The sequence below is a fragment of the Vulpes lagopus genome, chromosome 2 (genome assembly GCF_018345385.1).
Source record: "Vulpes lagopus strain Blue_001 chromosome 2, ASM1834538v1, whole genome shotgun sequence".
Classification (NCBI taxonomy): domain Eukaryota; kingdom Metazoa; phylum Chordata; class Mammalia; order Carnivora; family Canidae; genus Vulpes; species Vulpes lagopus.
The window spans coordinates 12212311-12235651 of NC_054825.1; the positions used below are offsets into that span (position 1 = coordinate 12212311).

The window sequence follows — 23341 nt, forward strand, 5'->3', positions numbered from 1 at the left end:
TTGATAGAACACTGTTGTTTCACTTACCTCTGTTTCTTTTCCTTCTTCACATCATTATTGGCGCATGTCTGCAGTAATCTCCTAATTGGTTTGTTTTTCTCCACTCTTTGTTTTTGGCTGAGTAAACTAAAAACACTAATTTGATGGGCATACTTTCCTGTTCAAAAACCTTAAATACTCCCTGTTGCCTTTCTCAGTCACAGTTGATTTTGTGGTTAGTATAAAGAACTGAGCTGGTTGATTTATTGCAGGGGCTCCTAGAGGGAAACCTGATGTAGCCAGTGCCTTCCATTCAGGTGTGCAAGGAACTTTATTAGGTATAGCAGCAGATATGTGATTGGTAAGACTAGATAATTTGGACTAACCCTCCTACTGATTAATGATTTTAAAAATGATTAAGGTTGCTATAAAAAGCAAAGAATTAAAGGACCAGGAACTGAGAAGAAGGAAACCCAGAGAGGGCAGTCTAGCATTTGAACCATTTCTCCACAAGGAGCACCTGTTTATTCTGGAAAAAGAGGCTAATAGGCTGAGCAATTTAATAGTGTTTTGATGGGCTTATGGGAATAGGATGATCAAAATTGAGAGTTTAGGGTCCATTAAACCTGAAGGATCACATCCCAGGAGTAGTAAGAATAATAAGTTATAGACCATTGTCCCTGGAGCCTGATTCCTGACTGCATTAAAATGGTCTGGATTTACTGGTGCTTCTAGTTGCTTACCAGAAGCAAAAGTAAATTGTCTCCAGAGAAAGATAACATTATCCTAGGCATCAAATTCATTGTCTGATTTTTCATAAACAATATCTGGCCTTCAATCAGAAATAACTAGTCAGGGGATCCCTGGGTGGCTCAACGGTTTGGCGTCTGCCTTTGGCCCAGGGCACGATCCTGGAGTCCCGGGATCGAGTCCCACGTCGGGCTCCCGGCATGGGCCTGCTTCTCCCTCCTCCTGTGTCTCTGCCTCTCTCTGTCTCTATGTCTATCATAAATAAGTAAATCTTAAAAAAAAAAAAGAAAAGAAATAACTAGTCATATTAGGAGATGAGCATAAAAGTAAGAGAAATGGTAAAATATATTTTTAGATAAGAATTGAGAGAATCCATCACCAGTAGTCTCTCACCTTAAAGAAATTAAGAGTATTCTTCAGATAGAAAGTGTTCCTAGATGAAAACTTGGAGAATCAGGTAGGAATGAACAACAACGGAGAAGATACATATGCAGGTGTAGAATAATAATGATAATGTCTTATAGGGCATAAAATACATATAATCAAAACACATGATAATTGGATATAAGATGGAAGGGAGTAAATGGATTAAAAATGTCCTAAGGTCCTTACATTGTGTAGGAAGAGGTAAAAGTACTAATTTAGTTTAGACTGATAGAACAGGGATGCAGTCTACAATTTTAGGGTAACCACTAAAAGAATGATAAAAGAAAATGTAATTAATAGGATAATGGAGAAAATGGAATAATTTATAAAATAAAGTCAAGAAAAAATAAGGTACAGAGAACAGATGGGAAACATAGAAAATGAATAGTAAGATAATAAATTTAAGTTTCATATATCAATTATGTGAAATGTTAAAGACTCCTGTACTGAAAGAAGTAAGCAGATTATCAAACTGAATGAAATTGTGCAACCTTATTCAGTGCTGCTAATATGAGGCAGTGTACTTAGATAATTTTAGGCAGAAGGATTGCCAATAAATGATGGAAGATGTATAGACATTAGCCAGAAAGAACGATGATATAACTACATTGATTTAAAAAAAAAAAAAAAAGTAGTAGATTCAGAGCAAGAGGTATTATTGGATATAAAGAAAACTTTTTATAAAAAGTTCCAGTTCCTGGAAGTTAACATGCACCCAGTAATACAGCCACAAAAATTAACAGACGCAAAGAACGGACAAGTCCACAATCATAAGGAGAAGTTAGTGCATCAATGACATTAGTAGCATTTATCTCAAATTAGAAAACGGGGGGATCCCTGGGTGGCGCAGCGGTTTGGCGCCTGCCTTTGGCCCAGGGCACGATCCTAGAGACCCGGGATCGAATCCCACGTCGGGCTCCCGGTGCATGGAGCCTGCTTCTCCCTCTGCCTACGTCTCTGCCTCTCTCTCTCTCTCTCTCTCTCTCTCTCTCTGCGACTATCATTAAAAAAAAAAAAAAATTAGAAAATGAATGCAAAGGAAATTCAAAGAATTAGGTCACAATCTTTGCTAGTAGGCCTTTGGAATGATAAGAAGTATTCAAGGAATGGTGGTACAAAGCACAATAAGAAAAGTGCCCTGTCTGAGAAAAGGTGTAATAATCACAGCCAGATGGAGGAATAAAGAAGAAGTGGCATTAAAAATGAAACGCCTGGGTAGCCCCGGTGGCCCAGCGGATTAGCGTCACCTTTGGCCTAGAGTATGATCCTGGAGACCTGGGATCGAGTCCCATGTCGTTGGGCTCCCTGCATGGAGCGTGCTTCTCCCTTTGCCTGTGTCTGTGCCTCTTTCTCTCTCTGTGTCTCTCATGAATAAATAAATAAAATCTTAAAAAAAAACACAAAAACACCATGAGGGGGGCACCTGAGTGATTCAGTGGTTGAGTGTCTGCCTTTGGCTCAGGGTGTGATCCTGGAGTCCTGGGATCAAGTCCTGCATCAGACTTCCCATGGGGAGCCTGCTTTTCCCTCTGCCTATGTCTCTACCTCTCTCTCTCTCTCTCTCTCTCTCTGTCTTTCATGAATAAATTTTAAAAAATGAAATGCTATGAAGAATGGGTAGATGTTTGGGGAGGAATCTATTTAGGCTGAGGGCACTTCATAAGCAAAGGCAGTTTTTGGATAGGCTTGGGTAGTAAGGAGTGGTCCTGTGAAGATAGAGTGTGACATTTGAGAGAGATTGGGAGGAGATAAGGCTGAAAAAAGGCAGGTTGGAGCTAAATTTTAGAAACCCTTGAATGCCAGGAGTTGTTTCTTAGAAAGATTGATGTGAAATACAAGAGACTACAAGATGGGTTGGAATAGGAAGGAATGAGATGTAGGAAAATAGTGGTTGCAGTAGACCAGGTGAATTACAGGTCTGTGGTTCTTTATCTGCAATTCCAAAAAAAAGCTTTGCAAATGGATTTTTATTTTTGTAGGTTTGGTGTCAAAACTCACATGGTAGTAAAACTTGGTCTAAACCTGTGAGGAACTTGAGGGGAGTATTCATATATTTCTTTTCCAGGTATTTTGATGTGTTTTATATTTTCTCCTAGAAATACCAATGCATTGATATTCCCAGTCTCTAGATAACCTTCTAAATCTGAAAAGTTCTGAATTATGGCACGTATCTGGCCCCAGGAATCTTGGATGAGAAATTGTGGACTTGGTAATGAGAAAGGAGAAAGAAGTATCTAGGATACATTGCAGGGATCAGAGAAACAGTATGTAGCTAAAAACCATGGCCAGTTGGAAGAGAGGCAGGGTGAGAGGATTGAGAGATCGATTTGGTTTCCATAGAAATGTTGGCTGTTGCTGAAGGGGACTTGAGGTGTAGAGAAGGAGGATGACAGTGGTTTGAGAATGTTCAGGTCAGCAAACACAGTGTCCATGTGCGAGCACATGTGCTAGATGCTTAGACTGCAGAGATAATTAAGATGTGAGTTTATTCTGCTTAGGAGAAAGGTGTAATGATCATTTTAATACACTGGAATGTGATGAGTAATAGGATACAGATCTCAAATTTATCCCATGCCACATGCCTAGTTTAGGTCCTCATTGGTACTGGGCTGAAAAATAGAGAAAGGTTTCTAGTTTGTACCTTGACTGTGTACCTTGCCTCAGTCCATTTTGGTTTTTTTTTTTCAGACTTACATCATTTTTTTAAAAGATTTATTTATTTGAGGAGGGAGGAGCAGAAGGAGAGGGAGAGAATCTCAAGCAGAGTCACTGACAGGGAGCCTGATGTAGGGCTCCATTCCACGACCTAAGATCATGACCTGACCTGAGCTACCCAGATACCCCCTCACTCACATCATCTGTTTTCTTAACCTTTGAATCTCTATTTAGCTAACGAGCAAAAGACCATAATCCTAAGCAAGGATTTCAGGGCTCTTCACACTGTGAACTCAGCAAGATAATCTAACATTATTTTGCTATTAAGATTTAAAGAGGCTGTGTGTTTTCATATTTGTGTATTTTCTCATTTGGTTTCTTTTGCCAGTATAGTTGACCTTTGAACAATGTGGGGGCTTGGGCCACCAACCCCCATGTAGTTCAAAATCAGAGTATAACTTTTCACTCCTCCAAAACTTTACTAATAGCCTACTGTTGACTGGAGGCCTTACAACAGAAACAGTCGATTAACACAGATTTTGTATGTTGGATGTGTTATATACCGTATTCTTACAATAAAGTAAGCTAGAGAAAAGAATATGTTAAGAAAATCATAAAGAGGAGAAAATATATTTACATACCATACTGTATGAAAAAAATCCGTGAATAAGTGGACCCATGTAGTTCAAAATGACCATGTTGTTTGAGGGTCAACTCCCCTCTTTCTGCAAAGGGGACATCTCCTTGTCTGTTAGGGTTTGCTGAGCTTTTAACTTCAGTGTTCTGGCATGCTTAATGAGTCACTTTCTCTTCCTTGCTTCTGTAGCCCTTTGTGTTACTACTGTCGTCCTTAGTTCAGCACTTTGGCATGTGTTTAGGATGCCATCTTTGCAGCATTGTGAGCTGTTTGAGAGCCAGAATCCTGATGTACTAGTGTTGGTTTCTTTTGGCCTATTGTAATCTTGAACTAGTTAAGTACTCATTAAGTAAATATGCTGATCATATTACTATTGACCAAATGTTTGCATTTCTCTTACTTTTGAATGCATGGAAAGAGTATACGTCTATGTTCCATTGAAATTAGACTTAGCCAAGTGACTGACTTTGGCCTGTGAATTGTGAAATAAAGTGAGGTGTGTATGGTGAAGTGTGTACCCAAAGATCTGAAGCTCTTAAAGATCAGCTCTCCAATTTTCAGTGTTTTCTTTTGTCTGCCAAGTGTTTCAGATGGTAGAGGCTCCCTTAGATCTTGGATCCCAAGGGTAAGTATGACATGGGGCAGACTTTCAAGATGAGCCTGTAACCCAAGAAAGAAAGTATTGCTATGTATTTTTTTTCTTGGTTTTTAATCCATTAAAAAATTTTTGAGATACAATCACATACTCTAACATTCGCCTTTTTAAAATGTACAAACTTACTGGTTTTTACTGTAGTCATGAAGTTGTGCAGCCATCACTGCTAATTTCAGAACATTTGAGTTACTGTAGAAAACCCAGTCATCATTGGCAGTGATTCCCTGTCCTTCCCCTTCTCTCAGCCACTGGCAACCACCAATCTACTTTTTTGTCTCTGGATTTGGCTATTCTGGACATTTCGTAGAAATGAAATTAAGCAATATGTGACCTTTAGTGTCTGGCTTAATTACAGTGTTTTCAAGGTTCATTCACATTATATCATGATTTTCTTCATTTCTTTTTATGAATAACATTGTGTTGTACTACATTTTATTTATCCAAACTTTGTTAAGTCACTGAGACTTTAGGCATTGTTTTTTTGACTGATATGATAAGTATGTGAATTGACAATATTTAGAATATCCTGTTTGCCTCACCATTTGGATAATTGGATTGAATGGATATAACATTCTTTACTCTTTAAACTGTCTTAAGTGACACTTCCATATTTTCGTTATTCTTATGTATGTCTGAATCCAGAACCCTTTAAAGCAATCAGAAGGCATTTTTCTCCCATGTAATGTTGATAAATTTATGTATTAATGTGCTTTATCCTGTTGAGAGTATATTTTCACTTTCACTGCATAAAAACTATTTTGATGTTTTGATCTGCTAGCTTTACAGCCAGCAACCCATTAACAAGTGTGTTCCTTTCAGCAGTTTGTCAGTGATTTGTAACTTACACTATACATTATGTACATGTACAGAGTGTTGAAACAGACTTGGTTCCCGTACCAGGCCAGTAACGTTAAAGCATTACGAATACCACCGCTAATACTAACCTGAATTCAGGTCCCCAGAAGAGACCACAAACACAGGTGGAAGAAAAATGTGCAAGTTTTATTCTCCCAATAGGACTGAATTTGGAGCGATGTAAATGAGTATTTGTCAACTAATTACATTTTAACCATTTATTTTAATAAGATTAGAGTAGTTTTGATGTCTTGGTTGAGGTACATATAATTTGACTCCCAAACTTATTAGTAGTAATGGAAATGGATAGAAACTAAGCCATAATTAGTCAACATTAACTTTGTTTCGCTCTTCCCAGATACCAGATTACACATAAAAGCTTTACTTTTTTTTTTTTATTGAAGTTCGATTTGCCAACATATAACACCCAGTACTCATCCCATTAAGTGCCCTCCTCAGTGCCCGTCACTCAGTTACCCCATCCCCCTGCCTGCCTCTCCTTCCACTACCCTTTGTTTGCTTCCCAGAGTTAGGAGTCTCTCATGGTTTGTCTCCCTCTCTATTATTTCCCATTCATTTGCCCTCCTTTCCCTTATAATCCCTTTTACTATTATATTCCCCATATGAATGAAACCATATGATGATTGTCCTTCTCGGATTGACCTACTTCACTTAGCATAATACCCTCCAGTTCCATCCACGTCTAAGCAGATGTGGGTATTTGTCCTTTTTGATGGCTGAGTAATATTCCATTGTACATATAGACCACATCTTCTGTATCCATTCATCTGTTGAAGGACATTGAGGCTTCTTCTACAGTTTGGCTATTGTGGACATTGCTGCTATAAACATTGGGGTTCAGGTGTCCCGATGTTCCACTGCATCTGTATCTTTGGGGTAAATACCCAGTAGTGCAATTGTTGGGTCGTAGGGTAGCTCTATTTTCAATTTCTTGAGGAACCTCCACACTGTTTTCCAGAGTGGCTGCACCAGTTCACATTCCCACCAATAGTACAAAAGGGTTCCTCTTTCTCCACATCCTCTTCAACATTTGTTGTTTCCTGTCTTGTTTATTTTCACCATTCTGACTGGTGTGAGGTGGTATCTCATTGTGGTTTTGATTTGTATTTCCCTGATGTGCATAAAAGCTTTACTGCCAAACTGCCAACAAACTAAACCAGGTTCTTTTGGTGTTAAAAATCAGAGCAAGGTTTGCTTTGCTGTTTGTGTTCTGTCCAGTGGGTGGCAGCATAATTCAGCTGGTTGTCTTGCATGTGGTCATTTGATATTTATATATTTTTTCAAGGCTATAATTTCTGTATCTGTTGAATCTACAAAGTGTGTTTTTAGAAAAACTTCCATTCCCCCAAATACGTTATTCACTCCTCACCAATTGAGGATTACTTTAGATAATAAGAAAATTGCCTGTTATCCCTATGTAGATTTCAATATAAAATAAATATTGCCAGCTGGTCAGTAGCTCTTCATATGTGTATTTTACTGATTTTTTTTTTCTGGATAACTTATTTGGATATTGTTTTTTAATCCAAACTAAAAGTTTAAGCAGTTATAGCAAAGTTGTACTTGTCTCGTAGAATTTGCCAATGAGAAACTTAGTAGACCACAATTTTAATAAGTTCACTATCATTTTTCAAGATAGAGACTGTGTTTTCTTCTTATGTCTTCATTGGGCTTAACATAGTGCCAGATCCAAGAGAGATCCAATAAGATACTTATTGATAAAGAGCGTATTAGAACCAGCTGAGATTACTAGAACCATCTACTTACTCAAGTTAAAGCAGCATCTTGGAAATGGAATTTGTGATGAGCAAGAGAGTGAAATCACTTAAAGAGTAGTTATTTGCGGTTGTTTATATCATGTGCACAGAGTGCACTATGAGTTGTATTCTTTTCAAAATAAACTTTGTTTTGAGATAGAGTTTTGTACTTAAATTAAGAAAGATAAAGAGGGCTGCCCGGGTGGCTCAGTGGTTTAGTGCCACCTTCAGTCCGGGGTGTGATCCTGGAGACCCAGGATCGAGTCCCATGTCGTCGGGCTCCCTGCATGGAACCTGCTTCTCCCTCTGCCTGTGTCTGTGCCTCTCTCTCTCTGTGTCTCTCATGAATAAATAAATAAAATCTTAAAAAAAATAAAAGATAAGATAAAGTTTCCTTTAAAATATAAGCACATTAGGGGTTAGTGGTAATTTTTGCCAAGTGTTAAAGGAGGTGAGGTGTGTAGGAAAGTGAGAAGTCGTCCTAGTCCATCTGACTTCTTTAGATATTTTCGTCTATTAAATAATCCTTGGACCTTTTGTAACTGCTGCGTCACCTAGCTTAGTCATTGTTGTATGGATAAGCTAAAGGAATCCAGGATCACAGAGTCTGAACTTTTAATTCAGTTTTCTCTTAAAGACCTACTGCAAACGTTGTAAAAGAACTAGAGCCCTTCATTTGGGGAATATAAATAATAGTGAAAGGGAATATAAAGGAAGGGAAAAGAAATGTTGGGAAATATCAGGAAGGGAGACAGAACATAAAGACTCCTAACTCTGGGAAACGAACTAGGGGTGGTGGAAGGGGAGGAGGGCGGGGGGTGGAAGGGAATGGGTGACAGGCACTGAGGCGGACACTTGATGGGATGAGCACTGGGTGTTTTTCTGTATGTTGGTAAATTGAACACCAATAAAAATTAATTTAAAAAAATAAATAAAAAAAAAAGAAAAAAAAAGAACTAGAGCCCTTGTGTTGAGGCTCATGGGGATTCTGTATGTTAGTTTACACTTGGCATTTAATGATTCATTATAGCTTCTATTTTCTTAACCAGCTTTATGGCAGCCAACCAATGGAGAAACTGTCCATTCTTTCCTTAGAAGAGATGTACACTTTTTATTTTTTTAAGAGATTTTATTTTTTTTAAGTAATCTCTGTCCCCAAACATGGGGCTTGGACACATAGCTCCAGAGTCTCATGCTTTACTAACTGAGCCAGCTAGGAGCCCCAGACCTGGTCACTCTTTAGAATTCATTTCATCTGGTTGGACAGTACTGCTATAAAACACAGAGACCCGAAGTCTCTGATTGAGCTTGGAAAACTATGTAGTTTAGCTAAGTTCTTTTGTTATCATCAGGGTGGGACTGATGTACTCTCCAAGCTTTCTGCATTTGATGTGGATGTGGAACTTCACTTTTTAATAACTTTATAAGCACTGAATTTGACAGCAGTCAAGAAGCTGTTAAATTTAAAAGAAAGATTCATATAGGGTCTTATCACTAATGTTAAATATGTTGTATCATATTTTTACTAATTTCAGTATAGTTTGCAGCTAAATTGTCGCTATTGTCCTGCAATAAATGCCTTATGTTGCATGGATAATTACTGCTCAGCGCTCTCTCCAATCCTCTAGATATCCTTCCCATAAAACTTTTCCTTTGAAATGGTCTAAACTTGAGTTTTCGAAATGTTTAATGGCTGCTGAAATGGCTGTTTAAAGAGTCCCCTGAAGTTCTCATTCAAAATATACCCTTCTGGAAAGTTTCTGAGTCAAGATTTTGGGGGTCTGGCAAAGGACTCTATCATTAACAAGCCCTTCAGATGATTAGGAGAACAACATTCTTTGAGATTGTGGAAATGCACATGGTTCCTGAACCTGGTCTCACACACAGAGAGAGAGAGAGGCAGAGACACAGGCAGAGGGAGAAGCAGGCTCCATGCAGGGAGCCCGACGTGGGATTCGATCCTGGGTCTCCAGGATTGCGCCCTGGGCCAAAGGCAGGCGCCAAACTGCTACACCACCCAGGGATCCCCTTTGAGTATACTTTAAAAAATAATGTGTGAAGAAATTGGAAGCTATATACCAAAGTACAGTGATTGTTTTATGATAAAGCACTTGTGTGGTTGTAAGAGTTTTGAATTAAACTACCTGGGTTTTCTTTTCCCCTATAGAACATTTAAGGAGGTGAGGTGTGTAGGAAAATGAGAAGTCGTCCTCACTGGGCTTTTATTTGGAAGAATGGCTGACTGCTGACAAATTATGGTTATTTAACTAGACTTTGGTATTCGATATTTTCTCAGAAATGAAGCCTATCACTTCAAGGAAAGCAACTGACATTATTTGTTGCCAATGGTAGAATTCAAGCTTTGAAGTGAAAATTAGAATTTGGAAAGCCTGTATCTACTACCATGACCTCGATGGCTTCCCAGTACTTAAAAAGACTTCTGATGAAATAGGTGGTGATAGTAACAAATATAATTTTTTCTTCTTGATGTGTGGTGAAATGTGTCAACATATGGAAAACGTATGCAACTCAGTATTTTACAATGACCAATTTCTGATGTTATAAAATGTATTAAAGGATCCATTCAAAGTAGAAGATAGACCAATAGGTTTTAATGTAGTGAGTACAGAGCGCTCATTGATAGTTTCAGATTTCTTGTTGCAACTAACCTTTAAGAAACTTGTTATGTTTCAAAGAAAAATATCCACAATTATCTGAAGAGGATATTAAAATACACCTTCTTTTTCTGCCTATATAACTGTGTGAGGCTAGATTTTCTTCATTTACTTCAACTAAAACAACATACCACAACTCATTCCATACAGTAGCAGATATGAGAATCTAGCAGTCTTCTATTAAGGCAGATGCTATTTTTCTTACCTTTTTTGAGAAGATAGTTATTTACATATAACTAGCTTATAAAATATATAAGAATTTTAACATTAAAATGTTAAAATGCAGATTTTATTATTGTCATTTTAGAATAAATTAATACATATTTTAAAAACTCAGTTTGGATTTCTAATATAGTAAATGTTGTTAGATATGACCCATATAATAAACAAAAGCTTTTTGGAATCAATAATCTTTAAGAGTTATAAAGAGCTCTTGAGACCAAAATGTTTGAGAACCACTAGAATAAAAGTCTCCAAGATCTATTGTTAGGAAAAGTATAGATTGGTGTGGTTTTATGCTAGCATTTGTGTGTAAAGGGATATAAATGGGGAGACTTATCTTCATGTATGTATGTAAAATTCTTCTGGAAGGATATAAAGGAATTAAGTGTTGATTCAGCGGGGAAGGAATAAAGGTAAACTTTTTACTTCCTTTTGAATGCATTTGAATTTTAAACCAGATGAATGTATTACTCATTTAAACAAAAACAAGAAATTGAAGCATTTCCACCAGCTATGTTACAAATTTCAGGGAATCTAGCTCAGTTATGAAAAGTTGAAGCGAGTTTAGAGCAATGGGTATTTTTCTGGCACCTCGCTTGCTCTTTCTTGCTTGCTTGCTTGCTTGCTTTTTCTTTCTTTCGAGAAGGAAATGAAGCTTGCTTATTTTAATGTAAAAAATTTCATTTAATGTCCAAGCCAAATACATTCATGTTGAATAATATAAATCAAATACATAGCAATTTCCCCAATGGGGCCCAGGGTATACTGAACTTAAGTTTTAAGGAGGAACAATTTGTTATTTTTTTTTTAATGGCAGTTATTTCTAGTTCCTCGTAAAGAGATTGGATTTATTTTAAAAGACTGTTATAATTTATAGTCCTGTCATTTAAAAGGTTTTGAGTAAGTGCTGCATGAAATGTAGAACTAAAAAGCTAAGTAAATGTTCTGACATTTGATTTAGTACAAAAAGTGCTTTTTAATACTTATAACCTTTGAGGCTTTGGGAATTCTTGAAAAGAATAACTAAGGAATTTAATTTTATTTATTCTCTCTGCCATTAAGTGTGCCTTTTGATCAATGTTCATACTTTTAACTTTTGAATAGATAAAGTGTCCTTTTATGAAGAGGGAAAATTATTTTAATGCAAAAATTCTTCAGATTTTCTTTTTCTCATATAATACTTCTAAAATTTATTTCTTTGAATGCTGAAATATCATTTCCAGAGTTCTTTGCAGCAGTTTAGAAAAAGATACTACATGTGATTCTGTCCATTAGTTATAGTTAAAAGTTTGCCCATAATGTAGAACCATTTTCCCCAGTTTCTTTTGTTAACAAAGCATGACTTTAGTGATGTTAATAAATAGGTTTTTCCAAAGTACTAGACAAATAGTTAATTCATAAGTTTACTTACCCTCAGTAGTTGCATGTGCATTTATAATGTTTGACATTTGTCAAAGCATATGCATATTATTTTCTTTGATTGTTGGCACATCTTGGAAGTAGTACAATTTTCCTATTTTATATTTATGGAAATTGAAATTCAGAGGGTTAGAGGGTTAAATGAATTGCCTAATGTCAATACAAGCTTGTTATATAATTTGAAAGCAGTTTAGATCGAAACAAGGCTAGGTTAGGTTAGATTTAGATTTAAGCAAGACTTTTCCTTGCAAAGAAATGCATTTATGTGTACATGCTGTGTTCCGGGTTCTGCAGTCTGCTCTGGAGGTATAAAGATAAGAAACAAGTCTTGCCCCCCAGGGCTTGAAGTTTAGTGGCAGAGACCACCTAGTGCGAAAAGTGAAGAAGTGGAATGGTGCCCTAGCTGAGGGCCGTATATCTCATACACAGTTTTGAGGAAGTGACACATAATTTTGAAGAGTGAATAGAAGTTAGCCAGGGTGACTGATTAGGGGTGATGATAAAGGCATTTGGAAGAAAAGAGTTGAGGGGATCTAAAACAGCCCACCAAACTGTTCATAGTGCCATGGGTGTGCTGTGCTGGGCTGCATGTGAGAAGAACAGGATATGAAAACAGACAGCATGACCTAAATTTTTCTAAAGGTTACAGGGTGCTAAAATGGAATGTACTGTAAATAGATGGAAGGACTCAGATTGACCAAGGTTTGAGCCTTAGTTCTTGGGCTTATTTGCCGTCTTTTGAGCCCTAATAGCCTCATATGTAGAATGGAAATTACATTCAATTTGCAGGTAATTAGGAAAACTATGAAAAATAAAGGTAAAGGACTTAGTATGTGCAAATTTCTCAATATGCAATAATGGAAGATGAATTAGAAGTAAGACAGTTCACTACACATATTCTAACATCTAAGTAGAACTGAAAAAAATATAAATTAAATCTTATTTTAAAAATAATATTGGGACATTTGGACATTTCTAAAACAGGTTAGCTGAAGTGGTTTTATAATTTCATTGTTAGGAATCTTTCAGTGTGACATTTCCTTGGTTTCCTTGTTCGAAAGTAAGACTTTCTGTACAGGGTATGGTTATCAGGTAATGAGACTGCCATGGGTTGGAATCACTTTCGTTTGCATGATGATTTGTGCCGTGCCCATCTCCCAAATTCTGTGGTCCTGGAATGAATTCTTACCTGGAAGACTTGAATCTATCCTCTTTAACTCTAATCTTAGACATATGACTTGTCCAGTTGTGTGTTTCTTCAGTATTAAAGTAGTACCTAATTAATTTAGCTTTAGAGAATAAAATGAAGTAGTAGATGGATGTGCTTTCATAAAACACAGTGCCTTAGTCTGCTGGGGCTGCCATAACAAAGTGCCACAGACTCTGGGTAGTTTAAACAGCAGAAATTTACTTCTCCCTGTTCTCAAGGCTGGGGAGTCTTAAGATTAAGGTAGCAGCTGATTTGGTCTCTGATGAGAACTCTCTTCCTGGATTGTAGACAGCTACGGGCTTGCCGTCTACTCACAGGGCCTTTCCTCTGAGTGTGCTAGGGGGTGAGTTAGGATGGAGGGAAAGAGAGAAGAGAAGAGGAGGGAGAGTGAACCGCCTGGTCTCAATTTTTATGACACTAGTTGCAAAGGATCAGGGCTTCACTCTTACGACCTCATTTATTTAGCCTTAATTGCTTCCTTACTCCAAAGACAGCCACACTGGTTTGGGCTTCAGCATATGAATTTGGAATGGGGGACACATAATTTAGCCTATAACACGCAGTAAAACTGGAAGTGTTCTTTTGATGGCTTTATGGTTTGATATTTTGGTAACAATGAGTTAAAAGCCGGACATGTATTATGTTTATTTTATTGTTCTCCAGAGCTACAGATGTATATGAACCATTTAAGTCCCTACTTTCTGGCTAATTGGTTAGCTATAGAAGTGGCTTACAACTAAGTTGATAGAGAACTCAGAACATTACTGTGCCTAAGGTAATTATAAAAATTCAACATCCATTCTAATAGTATATTAAGCCTATACCATTTCCTGGAGGTTTTTTTTTTTTCTTTCTATTTCTTCTTCTTGGCCCAAATCTAGTTTGGTTCCTATAGGAAATGTCCATAGTTAAGTGATAATTTTTAAACTCATTTATCTTAATAAATACAACTTGTGAACTTTTTACCCATTAACCAAGCAAGCCTTTTAACTAACATGGTAAAGTTACACAGTTTTTAATTTAAAAAAAATTTTTTTTAAAGATTTTATTTATTTATTCATGAGAGACACAGAGAAAGAGAAATAGGTAGAGGGAGAAGCAGGCTCCCTGCAGGGAGCCTGATGTGGGACATGATCCCAGGACCCTGGAATCATGCCCTGAGCTGAAGGTAGATGCTCAACCACTGAGCCACCCAGGCATCCCAAGTTACAGTTTTTAAAGACCGCTAAACCAAACCTTAGTTTTGCATAGCAGATTTTGGAACAAAGATAGAAGTGTTAAATGACTTTCAGAATATAAGCCTTCTCCTTTTCTTTATTGTGAATTTCAATAAGAATTTTAACTCAGACTTCTGAGTCTGTTTGCATTTTGGATTGTGGTGAATGGAAGGTCTTTACCTTGGTTTCCCAGAATGATTACATTTATGTTCCTTCTCACAGGCCAGCCCTCCAGATCTCTATATTGAAAGATTTAATATAGCTCTTGGACAGTATATGGGAGCATTGCAGAGCATTGTGCCTCTTTTCATATATATGGTAAGTTAGAGCTGTTTTCCCTTTCCAGGTATCTCAGTTTATTGATCTAAGTACAGATAGATCCAGTTAATAAGCATGTTCTGTTTATCTTTTCTATGTATTGTGTTAGAAATGAAAATTAATCTATTTCAGTAATGTTTGATTGTGTTGACATAGAATTGTTTACCCTTTTACTGTTTAAAAATTTCGTAAATAACACTGCTGAATAGACAATTAGGCATTATTAAAAAGTACTCAGCATTTGTTTTATTTCTGCCATATGGAAGATACTGTGCTTGGAAAATAAAATACAAGAAAGATATCTTGTCCTCAGAAAGTAGAGAGTTAAGATGTCTATCTAAAAACATGGTATATGATAAATGCCAAATAAATCATTACATAAAAAAATAGAATAAAGTTTTCTTCCATTATGATGATCTCTGTCATTTGGAGAATTATGCCACAAGTATAATTTATGGACTATTGACTTTGTTGATTAGGCCCTTCTCTCCTAAATATATAAAATCATATAGAATCTTAATGTTGGTGTTCCTGTTGAAGGCAGGGGCCCTTAGCAAACATTATCCCAATTCCTGTTTATTAGATTAGGAAATGGGATGTTTGGTTGATCCTACATTCTTTAGCATAAAGATTTCTATATGTGGAATACTAATCTTCAAAATGATTTATTCTCCATAAAGTAAACTTTACTGAAAAAACAAAACAGAACATTGAAAGAAATCTGTACTATCAGCAGGGGACTGTTACTTAAATCATTTGTGGGAAATATTTACAGTAGAAAAATAAGCAGTTAAAGGTAATGACATGTACATATGTTTAGAGAGAAATCTTCTCCAGATACATTAGGTGAAAAAGCAAAATGCAAAGCAATATGTGATATTTCTTCATAGCAAGTCTTTTTTTTCTTTATTGGGGGAAAAAAAGCATATCCATATACATGCCAGCAGCATTTTAGAAAGATATGAAAGTTTTCCCAGCCAAATGGAACTTTTAAGAATGCAACAGAGGGTCTGCTGTGGGAGACTGGTTTTTATTGAATGGTTTTATTTTGTTACTATGTGCATGTTATTTTTATAATTTTCACAGTGTGTTTAAGAATTAAGAGAATCAGTGAATAGCTTGTTAACATTGTTTTTATTTTCCACATCTATACATTGAGTTAACATTTAAACATGAACAAAATCTTGACTTGCCAGTCATTCTGATAGGGATGCTTTTGGCTACAAAAAACAGAACCCCTATTCAAAGTGATTTAAGTAAATAGGGAAAAGTATTAATCTCTTGTAATAAAACCCCACAAACACGGCAGTCTCTAGTGTTGGTTGAATCCCATGGTTCAATAGTGTTACTAGGGACTCAGGTTCTTTCTTGTCTCCTTGATGTACACAATATCAGTTTTATCTTGTTCTCATGGCCATGAGTATTAAGATTCTTTACACTGAAGCTTAGGCTTCTCTCAATCTGATTGCTCTGTGTTGGGTCATGTGTCTGCTTTTGAACCAAAGACCATTCCTAAGAATGCTATAAGCTGAATAATTTAGACTAATCAGTGAAGTGGATTGTATGTTGAGGAGTCAACCAGTCCATGTCTACTGCCTGCTCTCAGCCTAGATTATTGATAAATGGAATACCTTTTATTAGTGTTTCCTGTTGTTGCTTTTTGATGGTGATGTAGTCTTTTTAAAGGGCATATTATGTGCCTGTCACACAGTGTGGTACATTTGCCTCTACATTTCTGTTTATTTAATGTTGAGTGTCTTCCTTTGTTCTTTAGGTTCATAGCATTTTATCTTTATGGTTCATAGCATTTTATCTTTATGTGCTTTAAGCCCATGCCAGAAAGACAGAACTGATAGTAGCAGAGCTTTTGTTTTTTGATACTGAGTTTTTATGTTTTAATTGATACCTTTATGAATTGTTTCCTAAAGTAATTTATTTTTTAAGTGCTTCAGCTCATTAAATCATTTCCCCCTAATTTAAGCACTAAAAAATAATTTATTTTCTTTTTCAGAATAAGTTTTACATCGAAACCAAGCTTAACAGAGACCTAAAAGATGACCTTATAAAGCTGTTTACGGAACATGTTGCAGAAAAGCACATTTACAGCCTAATGCGTAAGTAATTCAACCCTTGGGGATGAGATAACTAGCAATGATCTTTTTGATTTTTGATCAGAGAATGCATGTACAGTCCAGTGTTGACATCTTCTGAATCATATAGTAAGAGGTGTTGAATTCCAGTTCTCTAGAAACCCAGAGGAATTGAAAATGTGACTTGAAGCCCCCCAGAGAGCTGGGAGCAACTTAGCCAGGTCATAGGACAATGCTTTTATATCTGGCCTGATACTTCCTTTTTTTCCTCCATGACAATGGGGGAAATATTATTAAGGGATTCACCCCTAACTTTGTTACTGGTAATTCTAGAAGGAGTACAATGTTGTATCTTTGAAATGGTAGCACAGAACTCTCTGATTTTTACTCTCTGGTGTAAAATCCCTTCTCTTTTCTGACTCTATCATTTATTAACTATGTCTTAGGCAAGCTTCTCAGTCTCAGGAGTTTTTTTCTATGAATTGGGATTTGTAAAAGGTTTAACATAGTAATGTAGATTAGTAAGTAAGCAGATAAAAATTCAGTTAGTTTTTCTTTTCCCACTATTCTTGGGCCCTCTACCCCCTCATTTATCCTACCTTTCCTAAAAGAGTATACCTCTCAAGCGGAGTTAGGAAGTCCCTACAACCTAATGTCTCACTCAAGCATCTTTTAAAAGTTCATATTTTATGTGACATATCATTGAAGTTATTTTTTAGAATTTGGCACATACTTGAATTTATAGTGTATATTTTTTGCTTTTCTAATCGTCATAATTAGTTTCTACCACAGTGAACTTTTACCATAATTTACAGAAGAATTGTTCTAAGCTTGACCATAAACTTTTTTTATTTTTGAGTTTAAATTAAGAGAAGGAATTATTAAACATTGGTCCAGTATTTTAAAAAGGCCAAGTTTTCAAATAATGTGGTAGATGAAGGTAATGTTTATTTCATCATTATGTTCCCAACAGATTTTTTTTTCAAGATTTTATTTATTCATGAGAGAGACAGAGGGAGAGGCAGGGTTCCTGCAGGGAGCCCAGTGCAGGACTTGATCCCAGGACCCCAGGATCACACCCTGAGCTGAAGGCAGACAGACATTCAACCACTGACCCACCCAGGCATCCGCATTAAGGATTTTAAAATAAGAATAGAGACCAAAATCTTGGGAGCATGACTTTTTTAAAAAAAAAGCTGGACAGATATTTATAAACATCTTTAAACATAATCTCATGAGATTTTCCAGCTGTTAATAACCTCTTAAGTATTATCTCTGATGTTGACATGGTCTTTGCTTTCATTGTAAGATAGAACACAGCATTTTGAAGTCTTCCCTATTAAAATTCTTTAGAGGAATGACACAATTTCTCTAAAGTACAAAAGCTTTAATTTTCTCTGTGAATATGTTTTTATATTTGTCATTAATTTGGAAATAAGTTTTATTGGGCATATGCGAAGAGAATATTCAAAGAGAATATAGTAGTCCAAATCTGGCAAGAGAAATCTCTTTTCTGATCCATATGAGTTTTCCATAGATTCCTGGTCATTTTATGAGATCACACCCTGTGAAGTCTCCATATAAAGGCCTCTCCACATAAAGTCAGGAAAAAAATGAATTTTTTTTTCCTTTTAAACTTTGAATTAATTTGTACTTTATTTTCTTAAAAAGTAATCCTCTTCTTGTTTATTACATAGTTTGATTTTCACTCAAAAATATACTTAAAGGTAGATACACCTTTCTCTTCCATGTAAACTGTTAAGTTCTTTAAGCTTTTTAATTTTTTTTTTTTTTTTTTTTTTTTGGAGTAGGCTCCACTCCCAGCATGGAGCCCAATGCAGGGCTTGAACTCATGACCCCAAGATCAAGACCTGAGCTGAGATCAAGAGTTGGACACGACTGAGCCACCCAGGCACTCCAAAGCTTTTGTAAATTGTATAAAACTGAGCCTATCGCATATTTACTGAGCAATTACCAGGCAATCCTTTAAAGTAAGAGATTCAGACAGTGACCCCTGGCTTCATTGGTTTGGCCTCTGTAACAAGGGATATTCTTAAGTGTTTAGTAATGCTATGTGGATGGTCTTCAAGAAGATTTTTTAAAAATACATATATTCACTGCTTATTATTTTAGTGGGACCTGTTCTAGATACTTTATGGATACTAACATTTATTTCTCATAACTCTAAGGTATATTAATCATTACGTCCATTTTAAAGACGGAGAAGTTGAGGCATAAAAAGATTAATATTAATTAAATTGGAAAAACACAGCTTATGAAGAATTGATTTCTTGTCTCTAGTTGTGCATTTTCCTATACTTGTCACTCATGCCAACAAAACAACTACACTCCAAATCTGTATTCTAAATTCTGATGAGTTAATTTCCTTTTGTGGCTTTAGATACACTTGAAAATGCTGGTGTTTCAATTTATTATTAACTCTATTAAACTACCCCAAAACATAGTTTTCTTTTCTTTTTTAAAAAAAGATTTATTTATTTATTCATGAGAGACACACAGAGAGAGAGAGAGAGAGAGGCAGAGACACAGACACAGGAAGAGGCGGGGAGAAGCAGGCTCCATGCAGGGAGCCTGATGCAGAATTCGATCCCGGGACTCCAGGACCACGCCCTGGGCCAAAGGCAGGTGCTAAACCGCTGACCCACCAAGGGATCCCCAAAATATAGTTTTTTTTTAATAAAGTCTTTCATTTTGCTCACAGATCTGCAATCTGGGCAGGGCTTGGTAGGTAGGGCACTTTCTCTCCTCTGTACTCTGCATTGGTGGATGTGATTCACCCAGGGGTTGGGGACTTTGAAGATGACTTACTTGTATGACTAGCGAGTTGTAGTGGCTGCAGTTTTTCCTCTCTTGTGTTTCACTCAGAGCAAGTGTCCCAAGGTAGAGGAAATGGAGTCAGCCAGTTCCTTAAGTCCTTGGCCTGGAAACTGGCACAGTGTCACTGTTACTGTGTTCTGTTAGGCAGGTAGTTCTAGAGCTCAGATTCCAGGTGAGTGGATGCGGACACACCTCTCCATGGGAGGCCTTCTGAAAGAATTTAGGGACCTGGTTTTACAACAAAGCAAAATGAACACCCTCTCTGGTAAATGCCCTGTTTTTTTGTTTTTTGTTTTTTTAATGCCCTGTTTTAAGAATTGTTTTGTGAATGAAGACAGGGACTTCTTGCTGCAAATAAAGGCTGTTTTCTAACCATCTTTCTGTATACATGTGCTTACAAAATAAAACGGCTTCTACTTTTGGCTGGTAGTAAAATTGTTTTCCTTTGAAAGTAATTTTTACTTTGCATTAAACTTTGAAAACAGAAATATTAGGATCTCCATTAGCCAGGGCATCTGTAGTATTTCTATATTGATGATTCCGAATAAATACGACAAAATGGGCCAGTTAATGGTAGAAGTTTCTTGAGAAAATGTAATATATTGAGTTGTAGTAGAAGATTTATAGTATACTTTGACAGAGGGCTTTAAAAACTTAGGTAATTATCAGTTATTATCCTTAGATTCTGCCTTTTAGTTCAGACCCTTGTAGTTTGAACTTCTTGGAAGTCAAAAATATTTTTAATTTTAGTTTTGATTTTAAGAATTCTCAAATTAAAACAGAAGAGAAGGTCTTTGGTAAGTTGATAACTCTGAGGAGTAATTGAAAGAGTCGAGGAACTTGGTTCTGGTTCCAGTTCAGCTATTAAGAAGCTGTGTGACTCTTAGGACAACACTTAATCTCTCTAGACTGCAATGTCATGAACTGTAAAGAAAGAGATTAGTCCTGGAAGTTCACTAAAGTCCTATTCTAGTTTTAAAACTGTTAACTTAAAATCGACAGTCAGTGAAATTGTTGGAGGATCCCTTTTTTTTTTTTTTAATTGTGTGATTTTGGGGAGAAAACTGTTACACTAAGATAACACCTTACTGGTACCTGTTACATATAAGATCTGTATTTCATTGGTGGCATGGTAAACTAGAAAGAATATAGAATTTAGAGTGAAACACAGGTTCTCAGACCTCTCTGCTACTTGATAGCTCTGTAACTTTGGATGAATTATGCAGTGTTTTTAATTTTCTTTTTAGCCTCAGTTTCCTTATCTGTTAAAAAAAGTAGATGATAATTAAGCTTGTGAGAAAGTAAATCCTAAGTAAAGTTTATGAGAATTATACTTGTAAAGTACATAGCACCTATTAAATCCTCAAGAAATAATTTTCTTCCTGGTCTCAAGCTGCTGTTTTACCCCACCCCCAGATTCTCTTCTTTTTCCTTAAAAGAGGAAACCAACTAGAAAATCTCCTAAACACTATTCTCCTAAAAATAATTTAGGTGGAGAAGATTTTAGTGAACTGTAAGACCTTCTCAATTCTGTAGTTATTTGTTATTGAATGTAATTCTTTTTATTAATACATCTCAAATTAATTTTAATGTATTTTATGTATAATTTAATCTGTGAATGCATCATTTTTTCATTTACAAATATATATTTGACTACATATTAAATGTGTGATTAAATGTGAAGTGTTAGTGGAAATAAGACTTACGAAGGCCAAAACAATTGGTCAAAAAGTAGAAAAATGAATTAATAGAAATAGAGCCTACGTGTGTGGCACATGTTGAAATTAGAGGTAACCTTGATTTGAAGAGACTCCCATAACCTAAAATTTAAAATTGCAATTTTTAAACATTACATTCTAAAACATGATTTTCTGTAGTGCTTAACATTTGTCATCCTTAAAATTTATCTGTGCCATTCAGAGTTATTACTGTCTACTGCTGATATAATCAGAAGGATACACTTGAACAGTACACCTCTGGCTTTCATCATATAAATTCAAATGTAACTCCCATTTTATGTTTGAAAACTATAAAATCATTGCTGGCCAAGTGAGGAGGCGTTTTCATTTTCGAAAAGGCAAAGAAGCCTGGCTTAGAATAAAATTGTGCCAAGTCTTACGGGTTTGGGGGGTAGTAAATTGCAGGTGGTCTTTGAGAAAGTAAAAATGAACTCTTTGGAATTAGTGTTATCTGTTGTATCCACTAAGATGATGAAATACATTCATATCTGTTAATGGTGTTATCTAGAGGAATTATTCCTATTTATTTAAAAATGTTTTAATAAAATTTTTGTTGGAAGAGGATAACCTAAAAGAAAGCTGTGACTCTTGGTGTGGTCAGTTGGGGTCATGTGGTTGTGAGAGTCAGTAAAGTGAGGAAGAGCCAGACAACGTCTTGCCTTTATGTTTAGGAAGGAAGAAGTATGTGTAGCTGTAGCATTTGGGAATGTGAGTTTCTGACACCTATTGCAGTTACTAAAATTACCAATAATGTGTGTTTCAGAAAAATCCCAAGGGGTTCAAATATGGTGATTTGGGGAAAGAGAAATGATTGGGGATTTAGAGAACATTTTATTTTCCAAATGTAAATCTTCTGACTCATGAACTTAATGGGAAGCACTTTCACTCACTTGCTAAGTATAACACTGCTTTCCAAAAGCTTATTTTCAGAACCTCCATGAATTGAATTATCTCCATTAGTGCTCTAACAGACCTGTATATATTTGCTTGTTAGATTGAGCTTTACTGCATTGGAGTTTTAAAAAAAATTCTTAGGGTATAGACTTGGTTAGTCCTTTGGGACTGTTCTGTTCTTGGACGTGTTTGCCTCTTGTCTTTGGAAGAAATAATAATAGAGAAACCTTGACAATCAGTGTGTTCTGTCACTTTATAACCCATTTTCTCTTCTTCTTTCAGCTTTACTTTTAGAAGCCCAGTCAACACCATTTCAGGTCACACCTTCAACTATGGCAAATATTGTGAAAGGCCTGTACACTCTCAGACCAGGTAAACAGTCATCATTTCTTTTGGGCTTGGACTCATTTGTTTATGACAGCTCCAGGCTTATCCAAGAGGGCAGTGTTTCCATATGTGTTTTTTGAGACCTAATGGTAATTGGATTTGTTAGAACAAAAAAAAATTGAGTAGATACTACACTCATTATTGTCAAATGTAAGCTCCAGACTCACCTGGAATTCTTTCTTTACTGATGAAAACTAACTAGTTTAGGAAATACAAGAAATAATTGGTAGCAGACATTTAGGATAAAATTGAATCTCATGTCTAGTGTTAATTAATCTCTGTCCTTTTTGCTGTGGAGTTTCTCCTTCATCTATACCCAACACTCCAGATACACATAGACATATATTGCCATGACTACATCTTCCTAGGCCTGTTTTGTAACTGGCAAGGCATTGAGAAGTGTTGGAAAAATTAGTCATTTTATAAGTCTATTGTGAGGAGAGGGAGAATAGCAGAGCCAAAAATCAAAGATTACTACATTTAAAGGCATGATTTGTAAATTATCTTAATGTAGAATTTAAAAAAGCCATTGTGAATTTAAAGGAATCCCAAGATATTTTTGTATGTATCTTTCCTGTTTGTAAGCCAGAACCTCAA

The 23341-nt window shown here is 36.1% G+C and overlaps 1 protein-coding gene across 1 annotated transcript in view; it reads left to right on the forward strand.

Annotated features, from left to right (window-relative positions):
- Positions 1-23341, forward strand: part of CACUL1 (CDK2 associated cullin domain 1) — a 69509-nt gene that overhangs the window by 30508 nt on the left and 15660 nt on the right. Inside the window, exons 4-6 of the mRNA XM_041740876.1 lie at positions 14701-14796; positions 16808-16910; positions 22640-22729. Coding sequence (XP_041596810.1) covers positions 14701-14796; positions 16808-16910; positions 22640-22729 — 289 coding nt within the window. The remainder of the gene's footprint in view (positions 1-14700; positions 14797-16807; positions 16911-22639; positions 22730-23341) is intronic.